The sequence below is a fragment of the Siniperca chuatsi genome, linkage group LG16 (assembly GCF_020085105.1).
Source record: "Siniperca chuatsi isolate FFG_IHB_CAS linkage group LG16, ASM2008510v1, whole genome shotgun sequence".
NCBI classification, from domain to species: Eukaryota; Metazoa; Chordata; class Actinopteri; order Centrarchiformes; family Sinipercidae; genus Siniperca; species Siniperca chuatsi.
In genome coordinates, this window is record NC_058057.1 from 24,179,787 (window position 1) to 24,196,307 (window position 16,521).

At 37.6% G+C, this 16,521-nt stretch overlaps 1 protein-coding gene across 1 annotated transcript in view; it reads right to left on the reverse strand.

Annotated features, from left to right (window-relative positions):
• Positions 1 to 9,691: 9,691 nt before the first annotated feature.
• The window catches only part of ift172 (intraflagellar transport 172), a 43,243-nt gene continuing 36,413 nt past the window's right edge, over positions 9,692 to 16,521 (reverse strand). Inside the window, exons 41-48 of the mRNA XM_044168995.1 lie at positions 16,237 to 16,347; positions 15,857 to 15,976; positions 15,332 to 15,427; positions 14,656 to 14,715; positions 14,302 to 14,400; positions 12,553 to 12,706; positions 11,383 to 11,474; positions 9,692 to 9,846 (exon numbers count right to left, since the gene is read on the reverse strand). Of these exons, the coding sequence (XP_044024930.1) occupies positions 9,757 to 9,846; positions 11,383 to 11,474; positions 12,553 to 12,706; positions 14,302 to 14,400; positions 14,656 to 14,715; positions 15,332 to 15,427; positions 15,857 to 15,976; positions 16,237 to 16,347 (822 nt within the window). The 3' untranslated portion in view covers positions 9,692 to 9,756. The remainder of the gene's footprint in view (positions 9,847 to 11,382; positions 11,475 to 12,552; positions 12,707 to 14,301; positions 14,401 to 14,655; positions 14,716 to 15,331; positions 15,428 to 15,856; positions 15,977 to 16,236; positions 16,348 to 16,521) is intronic.

A 16,521-nucleotide genomic window follows, 5' to 3' on the forward strand; every position in this document is an offset into this window, starting at 1 on the left:
CTTTTACTGTAGCTGAAATTGAGTTATTGTTGTTATGATATGATTTCTGACACACAAAATAATTTTTGCTTTTGTTCTTGCGAAATACTGGCTGCACTAACCTCTTCAGGTCTCTGGAAATCCTTAAAATGCAGCAATCTAAGAAGAAACAAATGGCACAATTTGGTCGAATCGCTCACAAGTCATGTCCACTTCAAATAAGAATGACTTTTAAGTTCTTTTATTTTATTTTAAGGGTTTAAAAAGCCCCAAAAATAAGGTGGAGAACCATGACCTTAAGTCTCTGCAAATTGATTTAAAGCGAGAAATGAATGGATAGTCAGGGCTAAACCATGCAAAATGCTGGTATTGTCCTTTTACACTAAGTCACTGTAGTTAGTATACATAGTGGAATAATCAGTTAAAATTCGTATTAATCCTTAAATAGTGAATATAGTAAATATAGCCAGTAGATATATGGTAGTTTTGTCAATTCCTTGGGCTTGAAGCTGCCCCAGCTTGTAGCCTATCGTGTGGAGGTCAGCGGGACACCCTTGACAGTTTGTCACAAGGCCGACATGGATACACACACACACACACACACACACACACACACACACACACACACTCATACCTATGGATCACTATAGCATCTTAAACTCTCCTGAGCTAATTGTCTGTCTTTGTGCTGCAGGAAGCGACAGAGCTCTGCAGAAAAAAAACACATAGAGGGGCTTTTTTCTGCAGTGCTCTGTCGCCAGAGCTGAGAATTAAACCTTGTTGTTGTGATGTGACAGTGCTGAGCGACTATTCTGCATTAATACATAATGTACTATAAGTAACTGTAGTCAGTATAATCACAGTATCCACTATAATCAGCATTACTGCCATCATAAATGCTATTGTCTGTAACTCCTTGGTATAGTTAATATAAATTATGTACATATTGTGGTCTGCGTGCATTTTATCAGTCAGTGTAGTCAATATTCACACATTAGTATAACCAGTAGTCAATATATTTGGCCCAAACTGTGACAATACAATATATATTGAAATGTTATACATTTTTACTTAGTGAAGTCAGTAATCACAGAGATTTCCAAGCTCAATATAGTGTTATTTGTTAATTATGATATTTATAAAAATGCATTTAATAGGTTTGGAACATTTCTTGTTTGTTATATAATCATCAATCATGTCCCTTGCCTTAAACACACAAAAAAGTCCTTCCTGAAATTTCTGACAACAACATTGAGAAACATATTATGAAGCAAAAGTGAGATGGGATAAAGTGAAACTGACTTGGAAACAGCCCAGTGAAGCTGAACACAGAGATATAAAGGAATAAAGTAGGATTTGAACAGTGCTGGAGGAAATGGGACAAAATGGGATTGAGTGTAATTGGTTGAGACAAACTGCAGCAGAGCTGTATGAAGCAGAGCAAAATGGAAAAAACGCGGAAGAACATGCATGAAAACTGAACTGAAATTTATGGACAAAGTATGGGTCGTCTTTCCTCGTGTTCACAGCGGACCTTGATTTAAATGTCCATACAATTAAGGCACGCGGTGAATGCCAAGAGAGCGGCCGAAAAGCAACTCTGAGCTTAATGAACCGTGTTCAGGTGATGGAAGACTGACTCTAGTGGCAAAATTGAAAATCCACAACTCTCAGCTAAAAATGACTAAAAACAAAAGTGTCATTTCTAAATCACCAGCAAGGCTTTCTTGAATAAAGATGGCAGATTTCTGTGCTGTTTTGTATCTGGGAAGCATCATGGCTGAAAACTGAAGCTAATATGGAGGAGCTTGGCGCAGTACCACTAATGACCACTAGTGGCCACTATCAATCAATCAAACTTTATTTGAATAGCACTTTACATACAAACAAGATGTAGCACAAAGTGCTTCACACAATAAAACAATAGAACAATTACCCCCACCCACACACACACACACACACACAAAGCAATAAATGACTAAATGACTCAATAATAACAGCACTCAATACAGCAGTAACTGAGACACTGAGCAAACGCTGTCATAAATCTCATCAGTTTGCAATGAGGAAACGCCACAGAAAGGATTAGCTAAAAAACAATGAAATAATAAAAAATTAGAAATAGATTAAAACTTAAAATAATAGAGGTCCCTATCCAGAAATAGACAAAAAGACCAAACAATAAAATCCTTCATCTAGAAATAGATTAAAAACTCATAACAATATAAGTCTTCACCCAAAAGTAGATAAAAACTCAAAATAATAAAATTATATAGTAGTAAAACATATTGAAAATGTATAAATAGACAAATAAATGGGTAAAATACAATTAAAAGCCAGACTAAAAAGGTAGGTCTTACGTTTGCTTTTAAAAATATCAACATTCAGGTCTTCAGGGAGGCTGTTCCACAGATGTGGGCCATAGTAATAAAAGGATGCCTCACCGTGGCTTTTTGTTCTGTTTTGTTCTTTAGAGATAATTAAAAAACCACGACTAGAAGACCTGAGGATTCATAGGCTAAAAGCAAATCTAATAAATAGGTAGGAGAATGACCATTAAGAGCTTTATAAACCAATAAAAGGATTGGATGGTTCTACTACTAAGCTCCAACTTCTCTCTTAAAATATCATTTCATATAAGAAATTTAAAGTAAATTTAACATTTTTTAATACGTGTCATGGTGATTTTGAGAATTATAGTACAATTAAGAACATATTAAGAGACATTTTTGAGGGAGCATTAGCTTGATTGACAGGTGTCTCAGCCTATCAGAGTCAGCTGTGGTGTGGTGTCCACTTGGTTCGTCCCACCAGGCGTCATCCCATTTTGATAACATTTCTTGGGTTTTCTTGGTCCAGTAACGTTCAAAGACGGCGTAAAGCAGAAACCATCAGAAACCTCATCACTGAAACTGCGTTCATGTTTTTCTGCAGATTCAACCAATCACACGATGTAGACGGATACTGTGGAGTTTAATCACAAAGGGAAACTGCAGAAATTGCAATAAAAATTTCAGTAGAAATAGCAACCCCGCTTGGTTGGCTGTTAAATAAATAATTGCACATGAATGTAGGACAAAAACATGATATACTATTTGTTTGTGATGTGAAGTTCATCTACAGTGATCCCTAGAGTTTTTAAAATCTTCTTAATGCAGTGTAGTTGACTGCCTTCTGTCATTTAGCAATCCAGATACTTGGCTACTAAAAAAAAAAGTCCAAAATAGGCAAAAGAACAAAAAAAAAAAGTCTAAAAAGTATCTGTCATACTCCTTTCTCCTCTCCACTCCATCACCATCGTTGTTTATGTTTCTGCTCTGTTGCATCTCACCTTCATCACCCTCCTTGGATCAGCCGCCTACATCACAAGAAATCCTCTCTTATTTGTAGGCTTCAAGAAGGCCGGACTCTCAGGACTGTCCGACATGCAGGTCAAATAAATGTCCTCACTGATGCATCTGATTAATTTAGCTTTTAGATGAGCTTTGTAAGTTAAATTAGAAGTAACAATGAAACACAGCAAAAGGGTAAGAGCACAGCTAGAGCTTTCAAGGTAATTTAAACATACTCACCAATAAATATAACGTTCCAAATTACATTAACGAAAATATAGACAAAGAACAGTGGATTTATCATCATGTACAAAATCTACAACGACAAAGACAATTTACAGCGATAGTTTGAGTAAAGACAATGAAGTGAATACAGGATTATATTCATTACACTTAAACTGAATGTGTGCAGATCAGATGTCACAGGTGCATGTTTCCCTTCACATGTATATAAAGTACTTGAGTAAAGATAAGCTTCTTCTTCTTCTTGTGTTTTCTGTTAATTTCCGGTCGGCCAGCATGGGTCCACATTGGGCTGCTTTGCTTCACGAGATGACGATGTACTCAACTGTGAGACTCAAACATTATGGTTTTGATATGCAGAGAGAGCCAACAAACGCTCTCAATGAGAACAAAAGAGTAGAATTACAAACAAAAAGGGGATTCAGTGGGATATTTCTGACCTTAACTTCTTGAATCCTTCAAGTAAAATGCCCATTTTTGGGATGTAAAGTAAAAAAAATGGACCTCTCGGAGCCTCCTGAGATAATGTTTATCACTTTCTTCCTAATAAAATAACTGTAATTTAGCATCATTTCTGTCTTCCAATCACACTCATTCAATGTAACGTGAATATAAAACACTCATATGTGGGCTGACTTCAGTAAACTGTCCATATCTTCCAGGCTGAACAGTGTAGGTGAGTATGTTCAGTTTCAGGAGACATGGAGCCGGTAGAGCAGAGCAGGAAATCTCCTGAGTTATCACTTACTAATGCATTTTCCCCAAACACACAGGCTTTTATATTGATTGCGGATGTACAGTAGCTCTGCTGGGAAAGAAGGGGGTATATATCGTATACTGTAATGTATGTACAGTAGAAACAGATGTGCATGGACAGTACAACCACAATGATGGGATTTACCGATAGAAGGGAGGTAACATTAAACTCGAGTAAAAGGTAGATACAATCTGCAAAGATCTATTTTTTGCACCTGCTTGGTGCGATGGTACTACTTTCATTGTGTTTAATTGAATCTAAAGGTTTTGGGGGATTACAAAGACTTTTCGCTGACACGTCTGTGAATATGTCTTGAAACTTTCTGTCTCGAGGGAATTTTAAAACATTTGTTGGTAGTTTCTCCGTGAACCAGTGGGAGCATTTAGTGTATTAAGTGTCACTTTTGTAAGGCATACTCACAAGATGTCGAACCTGGCAACTGGAAAATGTGAAACAGATGATTAATATAGAAGGACGGCGGAAAAAGACAATATAATCTGCACATTTTTATCCTTTAAATTATTTTTCAGTTCATCCCAGCCAATTTTACATGACATCCACAGTTTATTTAATTCAATATAATTTACCAGATCAATGGGCAACATGTTTATTTACACTTTTGTACTTCTGTATGCATTTTTTTCTGATATAATATATTGATTATGGAGGAAAACGAGAATGATCAGAAGGGAAATTAAATTAATCACATTTTAAAATGAAGTATGGGACCTAAGTTGTGAATTGATAATGTATGTATGTATATTTTCTGTCTTGTCTCAATGGCTTCATGCATAACAGTGTCTTATAAGAACAGTTAAATAAACAAATGAGTCAAATTGTTTGTTGTCTTTCTTCTTCTTGTTTTACAGATTGCTTCATTCATTTACTGTGACTATTCTACACACATTAACTTTAAGGTTAGGGAAAGATTGTAGGTTATATAGGAACCTTTTGTCATAATTAATATTCATATTTCTATACACTTATTTATTTTTACTTGGGGTAAATAGTTATATTACTTATTGTGTCATGCACAAGGACTTCAAGGACACAGTGGTGAAATATATATATATATATATATATATATATATATATATATATATATATATATATATATATATATATATATATATATATATATATATATAGATTTCTTACAACAAGAACAAATAAAATCTGCCACAAAAAGCTATAAAACAAAACTCAACTATTTTATAATCATCCATCCAGAAGAACTTATTAGAAGGACATAAAACAGAAAATTAGACTTTGTCGTCCATGTCACATTACAAACAAAGTCATTTCCACAGGGAGACTATTAAATCTGCCTGTTTCTACATCGAATGGTTTTGTACATGAATGTCTGTGATGATCTTGGACTCTTTACACTGCAGTCGTGTTGTGACAAAAAAAATCAAACAAAATAAAAATTTCACCTCACTAATCCAAGGATGTCCATGCAAAATATTCCAGTTAAAGGTTTAGTTAAACCTGCTGAAATAGAAGAAACACTAATACCCTCCTCAAAAGTCAGATAATGAATTCACTGAATCATTTCTCTGACTCCAACGAGTTTCCTGACAGAGGGAGTTTCATGAAGCAAGATAACCAGTTAAACCAGGTTCATTTTCAGGAAATTCACTTCCATAAAGGAGATTTAAATAAGTCACACCTAAGGAAACGGATCTCTCCAGACTAACCTGCTCCTGGTCATGTTAGTTTTCAAGCTTGTAGGTCTTCTTAAAGCATCCATATTCAGCTCAGGATTAACCAGCGTTACACTCAGTCTGTCAGACAACCAAGTGTTTTCTCTATACTGCTGCACATGTGAACATGAGTCAACTTGCATTTCATGTCAAATTTATTGCATTTTGACTACTAATTTTGACTTAAAATCTGACTTTATATCTTTTTCTTCACAGCATTGCAGGTTATGGAAGTGTTATTAAACGCACAACAATCAAAATAAAACTAGATAACTTTTTTGGCCACTTGGGGGCAGTGGAAACAAGTTGCGAACATAAAACTGACATGGCATCGCCTTTTAAATTGATATGACAAATTTGTTTTATTATCCACACATCCAGAAGTCACCTGATGAAGTCCAATATTCTGTCTCTGTTAGCTCTGTTTTTGGTCTCCACCGACTCCTGAATGAAATATCTGGCTCTTTAGCTGCTAAATGCTCCACTATGTTCACCAGCTAGTCTCCAACTGTGTCTGAGCAGGTAGTGCTACAGTGGGTTTACCGAAAACGATGCCATGAGAGCGGTGAGAGTGAACCAAAACAGTTAAGCTGTGGGCCGGACGGCTAAACAATGAGATGAAACTCACTATAAAGCTCTTTAAAGACTGGGAGCTGCTTATATGATTATAGCTGCTTTAAGGTACAAACACCTGCTCACAAAAACATTTCTCCATAGCAAGTGGTCAAAAACCCCACAGGGTACCCCGAACATTGGACTATATCAGGGTTAGGATGTAGCATTGCACCCGTAAAACACTGTCGGACTCATGACTGATGGTTTTAAAAAACGGTATTGTTATGATCCAGCTCACTATGGGAAGGGGGAGCAACATAAAACCAGGTGAATTTGATTAAATAAAGTAATTTTTTTTGCAAGGAAGATGCTGGACAGTGGAATGAAACACACCCCCTGGTTTATTCCAGGTGAACAGCTGAGCATTCAGAGGAAACCAGCTGAGAAAGCTCCACCCTTTTTCTGGCTCACCTGAGTTACAATCTTCTGCTGAGACACCGACAATAAGATTCACCATCAGACAAAACCCGCAAGCCCCACAGAGGCAGCTGACACTATAATATAAGATATAAGATGTTAATGATGGTTTCATGTTGTTCAGATTTAAATCTGCTTCAGAATGTGGTTGGATTTAATCTCACAAACAGAAAACTGGATTAGATACATACAATCTAGAAATCTACATTATAGAAGTATATTTACTTTTCTTTGGGCTTTCTCTCAGGCTTAATTGTCCTTGTCCTTGTGGGTGCCTCAGTCTATCTAGGAGAATGCCATGACCAATTGTGTCAAAGGCAGCACTTAAGTCCAGCAGCACAAGAACAGAGCACATGCCTGCGACTGCATTCATTAAAAGGTCATTAGTGACTTTCAGAAGGGCTGTCTCCGTGCTGTGGTGCTGACAAAAGCCAGATTGGAACTTTTCAAAAGGTATTATTGTTTTCCACAGCAGCGAGAAGCTGCTTGGATACAATTTTTTCGAGAACCTTGGATATAAAAGGCAGTTTGGAGATTGGACGACAGTTATCCAGGAGGGTGGGACACAAGCAGTTTTAAAGTAATCTGGGACGCAGCCAGAAGACAGCGAGCTGTTCAAAATAGTAAGCAAATGGGGCGCAATTCAATCCATAACTTTTTTGTGTAAGTCCTAGCTGGAAACAGTTTTTACTTTAATTATATAGATTATTACTAAATTGAGGGAATGAAATAAGTATCCTGAGTGCACAGATTAGTAATTTCAGGAAACAATTTGTAATTTGAGGGAACCATTTATCAAAGGTTTTCCTTCTGACACTTAGTGGCCTCCCAGTTTCCTAACACACTGACAACAAGGTGGTTTTACCCGTGTTACCATCTGAACAAACATAACAAAATGATTGAAAAAAAAGAGAGATTAAAAGCAGCACTTGGGAAATAAAATGCTTGAAAAACATTTATTTTAACTTTATTAACCAAAATACATTCCATATCAAAACACACAATAAAGGCCTTGCCAGAGATAACGGCATCTGAAACACACCGCTCATTTCGGACTGCGCAATTAAATAATCCTTCTAACTGTCAGTCGAACCCATTAAAGCATCATAACATCTGCTCGAGTAGAAACTATTACTAAATCTGACAGAAACCTTTGGCTTCTATTCAGTGATGCCATCCTGAGAGAAAGACCTTCTGATGGGCGAAAGAGGAGAGGAAAAGATAGACAGAGAGATGGGTGATACAGCAGAGTGGGGGAATGTGTTTCCATGGTGACGGCTCAGGATTAACTGTCCAGTCGGAGAACAAAAATAAAGTGTAAGCACAGGAAGTCAGTAGGAGGTTTGTGTGTCCTGTCATCCGGATGATGGTGACGCAAAATTGCCTGAAAAAGTCTGACAACTCTCTATTTTTCTTACTGTCAACAAACCCCATAAAGAGACCGAAACCAACAGTGAATGTATCTACTAACAGTGTGTGTGTGTATCACAACCTGATGGAGCTTCTTCCTCTGGGCCACAGAGCTCCATTGTTGTCCAAAAACTATTAAAAACACATCAATGAGCCGCACTGTTGCACTGGGTGACATGTTCCTTCATCACCATGAACACACACACACTGTAGTTTATTCTGACTCAGTCCCACACACACCGTCCTGCTGCCCCAAACACTCACTAGAGCACCAAATGTGGATTAATCCGCCGCTGGAAATAGTCCCCAACAAATGCTCTATTTCCTCCTGTTTGAGTAACATTTGATAAAAACTTCAGTGAGCAGCTGCTTTAGGAAATTTGCTGAATCTTTTAAAAATGTATTTGTGAGCTGTTTTTTTTTTTTAAAGATTTATGTCTTCAGCAGGAACCAATGAGTTATGGGCTGAGTTGGGAAATCAGGAAGTATTAAGAGATGAACGAACACATCGTTGGTTTTGGTCTTTCCATGGGATTTGTTGACAGTAACAAAAATATACAATATTGCCAGCCTCATCCTGTAACAAGGCTTCAGCCAAAAAGCATTATAATCATATTGATATTATTGGATTAGATTTGGCTGCGATATGTAGATCAGATTTGAGATTTTCACTGCTTGTATTCAGGATCGTAAAAGTTAACATTTTGATGCCTTTAGTCTGTGAATTGATCCCAAGAAGTCATTCTAATTCAGCAACATATTTGTTTCTCTTTAGCTAGTTTTGTTTTGACAGATATTCTGGGCTTTAGTAAAGAGTTTATGCCGTGGTGTTAAATTCCTCCCTAAATTCTATGAAACTTTTTTTTTTTGCTGTGACAGTGTTCAAATTTTAATTGAATTTTTGGGAAATATACTTTTGCTTTCTTGCGGAGAGTTAGATGAGAAGATCGATACCACTCTCATTTCTGTACGGTAAATATGAAGCTAAAGCCAGCAGCGGGTTAGCTTAGCATGAAGGCTGGAAACAGGGGGGAGAGTTGGTGTCTGGTCAAACTTTTTTTTTTAATAAGGGTCGGGTTTTTTTGGACTCATGAAACAAACAACAGAGCAATGAGGAAGATGAAGAAGAAGAGAGGTGAAAGACAACGGGTAGATGGATGAAGTATTTCAAATCTTGCAGCAAAAATTGAAGAGTGTAACAAAACGAGTGATAGCAAAATAGTACGCAAATAGTGTGTTTGTGTGTGTGTGTGTGTGTGTGTGTGTGTGTGTGTGTGTGTGTGTGTGTGTCTGTATATCAGTGGAAGGAGAATCCAGATGCTGGCAGACCGCCGCACCACTGGCTGATGAACTTGAGGACGTCCTGACACTCTGGACTGTGAGTGGTCTGCAGGGGAAGATGGACACAAACAACAACCAATCACAAAACAGATTCAACTTGTGCCGTCGCTACTGCACATGGAGGGTATAAAGTGTGTGTGTGTGTGTGTGTGTGTGTGTGTGTGTGTGTGTGTGTGTGTGTGTTTCGTTTAGATGTGAGATAATACTAATGCTTAGTCGACTCTGCTGATTCGCTGAAAATCACTGATGTTGAGAAAGATGATGAAACTCAGTGAAACGAGTTTGGTGAGACATTCAGACTTCCTCTCTCTCTTTCTGTGTGTGTGTGTGTGTGTGTGTGTGTGTGTGTGTGTAATAGTGTCATCAAAGGTCTCAGTCTATTATGAATCAATTATGTCTGTCAGTTAAATGTGTGGAGAAGTTAATTTGTGGGATCTAATTGTGTTTCTAAATATTAACCTTCATATTAAAATCTAAATCAAATATAAAATAAAGTCCATCCAGGTTATCTGCTGTCATCCAATACTGAATATCAGTAAGACATCTTGGATTCAACTGCTCATGTTTAAGTTGTTGGAAACCTATTTATGGTTTTATTGTTCGAGACAGTTTACGGTGAGAGATCCTTCCAGTGGTGGAGGAAGTATTTAGAGCTTTTACTTAAGTAAAAATATGTAAGTATAAGCAGGGAAATGTACTTAAAGTATCCAAAGTAAAAAGTACTCAAAGCAGAAAAATGTCCCCTGTTATACTATTATATAACATTAGCTTATTATTACTCATGCATTCATGTAAAAGCACGATTTTACTGTAGTTGGTTGAGGTGTAGTTTGTATCGGACTGCAGCTAATGATCATTTTCATTGTGGATTCATCTGCTGATTATTTTCTCCATTAATCGATTGATTGTTTGGTTTGTAAAAAATTAAGAAAATACTGAGAAATGGCGTCACAACGACCCAGAACCCAAAGTGACACCTTCACAACGCTTGTTGTGTCCAACCAACAGTACAAACCTCGACATTATTAACAATAAATGAACATTATTAAGATAATTAAAAAGGAAAAGCAGCAAACCTTCACATTTGTGAAGCTGGAACCATGAAATGTTTTTTGCATGAAAAACAACTCAAATGATAATCAAAATAGTTTCCAATTAATTTTCTGTCAATCGACTAATTGACTCAAGACTAATTGTTTCAGCTATAAACTGTTGGGGAGATTAATTTATAACGAGACATATTTTATAAGCACTTAATATGTATTGTGTGCAAAAACCTTCCTTTGTAAAGTAACTAGTCAGATAGGTAGAAGTATAAAGTGGCATGAAAAGAAAAGACCCAAGTAAAGTACAAGTACCTCAAATTTATACTTAAGTACGGTATTTAACTGTATACTTTCTGTCTTTTCAGCTTGTATTTAAAGTCTCTGCAGGAACTAACTGCTCTTGTGTATACTATTGGAAATTGTAATGGGATTATCAGATGTTTGTATTGAACTACAGTGTCATGGGACACTCCAGCTTGGAGACAGTGATTGTCCTATGGGAGCAGAAACCCACCCGCCTCCCTGTCTGTTCTCACCTTTGTGGCCATGAGGAATTTGTTCCAGTCTTCCTTGTTGGCTGCTTTCCCCACGGACGAGAACTCGATCTTATTCCTCAGCACGGGGTAACCTGCAGGCGGGAACGCCACAGAGTGAGGGCTATACTCACTCATATGCTGGGAAATCAACACTAGCAGCCAAGTGCTGATGTTATGATGTTGTTGCTGGTGAATGTGTATTTTATGTCACATATTTCTAATTCTAATTGAGATAAATCATCCCGTTTTGTCGTTTTTTTCCTTAAACACAGACATAGATAAACATTTTCAAGCTAAAAGCACATCTAGAAAAGACAAAATAGAAATTTTCAATAAAATACCAACAATAGCTCTCTCTCAAGCTCCCAAACCCCCATCCTACAACTCTACATTTGAATAGGTTTACATTATTTTTTTTTTATATGAAAACTTCAAAAGGAGCCACTTTATATATCATTATAAAAACATGTAAGCGTTGAATGTTTTGTGTAGCACAGTGGATTATGCTTTGTTTTGAATGCACAGGTGTGGTAGAAAATGACTGTGTGTGTATGTGTGCATTGCTGAATCCCTGTTACAGTAAATCGTCTGCTGAAAAACTCAAAAGGGGCATTGAGACTTTTATCAGAGAAGGTTCAGAAAAATGAAAAGACCTTGGGGTGTCTCAATTTCTTTCTTGTTTAGAGAAGACGACAAGAAGAGCCATACACAACCCTCTTTGTGACCTTGTTTGTTTTGGGAATATCTAGACTATTGGACGTGTTTTTGACAAGCATAAACCTATGCTGCCACTGAGTTTTGCTTTGTGGAGCCAGGACTGTATTAAAGAGAGTTTTCTGTATTCATCAACAGGTAAAGCATGAAAACTCTACATAACGAAGGATATGTATTATCCCAACAAGATTAAGTTATTAAGTTTGCCAGCATTTGGTGCTTGACAGTATTTTTGTACATTCATTCATCTTTTTTTCACAAAGATTGAATGTTTTTTTCTTTGCTTTTCATGCAAATGTTTTGCTATTTTCCTTTTGCATCGAATTTCCTCACAAAACTTTATATTTTCCCTCTGATCTCTTTTCAGTTTGGAATTCACCAGATTTGATGAGTATGTGTTTGTATGTATCTGTGTGTGTGTGTGTGTGTGTGTGTGTGTGTGTGTGTGTGTATTACCGGTGAGGACACAGGGCAGAGAGCGAAGGCCGGTGTTGGCGGCCACCAGCGAGGCTTCGTACGAGTTCCTCTCGTCACGCGGCAGAACCTGCTCCAACCGATTGTCCATGGACACCATCAGCACCCAGTCACGGATCTGCTCCCGCTGGGCGTCCTGTAACACACAAACACAACATCCAGGTCTGTTTGTAGACAGCATCCTCCAGCACAAACAGGAACAGAGTTAAAAAAAAAGACTAATTAAGACTATTCAGTTAGCGGAGACTCTTTTTAACGCTATTTAACAAGGAACTAGGGCAGCGACTAACGATTATTTTTATTATTGATTATTGATTGATCTGTTATTTGCAAAATTTTCCAATTTGTCCAGCCAAGAGTCCAAAAAACAAGATATTGAATTTACAGTGGTATGAAACTAAATGAAAAAATCCTCATATTTAAGAAGCTGTAACCAAAAAATGCCAGCGTTTTTGCTACATAAATGACTTAATGGCTTATTGATGATTAGTTAACTTAGCTAATTAAAAGCCCTGATACCACTCATCACAAACAGTAGTTAAAAGAGTTACCAAAAATAAACAAACATGAATAATAAAAACAATAAATATAGCCGCAAGAGGCAATTCTGGGGTTCAAGTCAACACAGACCGTTGGTGGACCTGGTCAAATGTGGCCTAGACGTGAAAACAGCAGTGAAATCTCCCATTGTTTTGCATTTTCACAAATAGAATGAAGAAAACAAACAATTCCTGATTCATAGCCTGATTCGTGTTATACCACGCACATTTTTTTACATTTGTAGCGCCCCCCTAGTGGTCGATTTGAAGGAAACTTTCAGGATATGTTTTAGGTACTTATGTGGACACATCCTGTAAGTTTTGTGATGATTGGCCCGCAATTAAGTTCAGCCATGGGCCAGTTTATTTCAACACTGTTCATTAGGGGGCCAACGTTATACAGGCGGATTGGAAAAACAGGCCTATGCGTCTTAAACATGCATTTATGTCTTTCAATTAATTTTAGAATAAAATTTAAGTTTGTTTTAGGATTGTGTCCGAAGGCAGATGTAATTTTTCCTGTAAGTTTGTGCTAACAGAGGTACAGCAGCTATAGTAATAGTGATTTGGTAAAAACTGACTCATATGCATGAACGTATGGTCTGTGTTACACTGCGGAGAGGTTGGACATGTAATTGATTATTATCCACACACAATAAAGAGTGGCCTGTTTCATATATGGCTGCCTAACGAGGTCATATTTATTGGGATTTACATATCCTTATATTCATACTGTTTTATTGTTTATATTGTTATCTAGAGTAGATTCATGAAAAATCATGTAAAAGTTTTAATGTGAGCTATAAAAGTGAAAACAAATATTGTTGTTAGAGGGCCAGATTTGGCTCACGGGACGCTATTTGCCTACGACTGCTCTATATTATCGGGTCTGATCATTTCTGGCTACTACTGAAGACAGGGCGGTTAAATAGACCGATCTGTTGTGTGACTTTAAGAACAGCTGATGATCAGCTGATCTGTGTGGGACTAATGATTTCCTGCCTGGAGCTGCTCAAGCTCCATTTATTGTCAGCTTCCCCCAGCATCAAAGATGGATGTGGTACTAACTGAACCAGATCTGATTTATAACACAGCACCAATATTGGCCCCATTTATCAGTCTGACCACAGTGTGTCCAGTGGGGTGTTCAGGCGTGTGTTTGGTTGTGTGTTTCGGTCGAAGGAGGTCTTACAGTGACACAGAGTTTGGTGGGAACTGGAACCTCAAAGGGAATGTCGGTGTCCAGGAAGTCAGAGTGGTCCAGAGCGTCGAGGGTCCCCTCGTCAACCGCCTGGAGACAGAAATCAACCAATCAGATATTAAAACAGATCAAACAGATTTCACTAAAGAGGCGAGATTCATGATGGGAATTGTCATATATTTATAACCTGTTGATAAAAGCTCAAACTTACACCTAGCTTCTTTTGACTGGCTTTCCATTTGCAAACAGAAAACCTAATTTATGGTGTTGGGAAGGATTTCTGATATCCATAACATACTGGATTTTAGGTCGTTTTTAAGTACAGTAACATTTCATTATACTCACATCACACAGATCTAGGAAGTGATTGAGGAAGATGAAGGCCATGTTCTCCCAGCCAACAGCCTGCCAGGTTAAAAAAAAGATTAGTATCAGTGAGAGGAATTGGGATGGTCTTCTAGAACAAATATTTGAAATATACATTCAGGTTTTCCCCCAAAATGCCCCAAATAATTGTCAAATTCACACTTCAAGAGCCATTAAAAAAACTTAATACTACTATTCTGACTGCTTCCAGAGCAAATTAATGGACCACAAAGAGATGCATAACATTTTCAAAACTAAAATGGATTCTAGGTTTGCCTCTAGTCATGGGAGTCCTGGAATATATCAGGACATTTTGAGACGTACTTCAGACGCGGAAAGTCATGGATTTTTATTTATTTATTTATTTATATTTTTTTAGGGAATTTGCAAAATATCTAGGAATTTTACAAATTGGTCCATTTACAGGAATATAGCAGAATTAATGTTCTAATTTCTTTCACAAATGGGATGGTGCTTTTCTATTTAGAACCTAAGCCAGACAGGAATTACAAACCAGGTAGGAAGAATATAACAACACTAAAACTGAAGTATGAAAGGAGCATTTTGTACCAGTTAATGAGTACAGAGACCCCATAAATCTGATAATCTGAAGTGGAAGAACTACTTTGTCTTCCTCTCCCATTGGTGGACCCACCCTGCAGGCCAGGCCGGCCTCGTAGAAAGCCTTGTCTGCAGGAATGAGCTCAGTGTGACGCAGCAGAGACACTGACAGCTTGGCTGCTGCACTGATCTGAAAATACACAGCAGAAAAGTCAACCTGTCACCTCCGGCTGTGGAGGGAAAAGTAGAGAGCGAAGCTCTGATATTAAAAAGATCAATTATCTATCAGAGGTGTAAGTTTGTTCTGGAACAATACAAAATAGTGGCATTTCCTGTTGTTTCTTCTTTTGGCATATTGATTATTTTCTGAGTCCTTCATAGGCAAAGACTGCATGTTATAAATATGTACCAGTCAATTTTGACCTGGTGGTGAGATGCATCGTTCCCCACAGTTCCCCCTCAGCATGTACACAAGAAGCAAATCAAACAAAAAGATCCAATTTAATTGTGCATATGTGAATTTAGCCCCACTTTCTGTTAAAAACTGAACTGAAATATTCTCTATCTAGGCAGGTAAAAGGTAAAAGATCCTCTCTGAGTGTTTCTGTGTTTCGTGTACCAGCTGCTCGACTCCTTTGGCGGCGGACCGCGTGGCGTAGTAGTGAGCGATCAGCAGTAACTGTTCAAAGTCTTCATGAGCTGGAGAGTTGGCCTCGGCTGACCTGGACATGTTCTCACACTGAAGTCACACACACACACACACACACACACACACACATAACACAGGCATCACAAAAAGTGGAGTTACAGTTATGAGAATAGTTGTGGAATATCATCAGGAAATACACATAATATATCAAGGAATTTTACAAACCGGTAAAACTACAGGAGTGAACCCATTTTGCGTTGCACTCAACATTAGATGATGCTTTTCAGCTTAGATGGTCTAAGCTAGTCTGGAGATTAACCACAGTTTCTTTGAAACATGTTGTGATTTACCAGCTGCAGCAGGAAATTGCGAAGGTCGGCCCACATTCGGTAAGACTCTGATCCATCAGTGTCAGGAAGGTTGATCAGGTCCAGGAACAGGCGCTTGTAGATGTTAAAGTTCTGAGAGTAAAAAAGGTGAAATGTATGGGCGTTTTATGGTGTGGTTGTAGCTCTAATAAACAAGTTAAAGTTAAAGTGAAAACACAGTAAACTGGCTAGACTTTAGCCATATTTATATTATGTGGATTTTTGTGGTTAAGTCTGGCATTAATTTTACCATTCAACAAGGTCTGA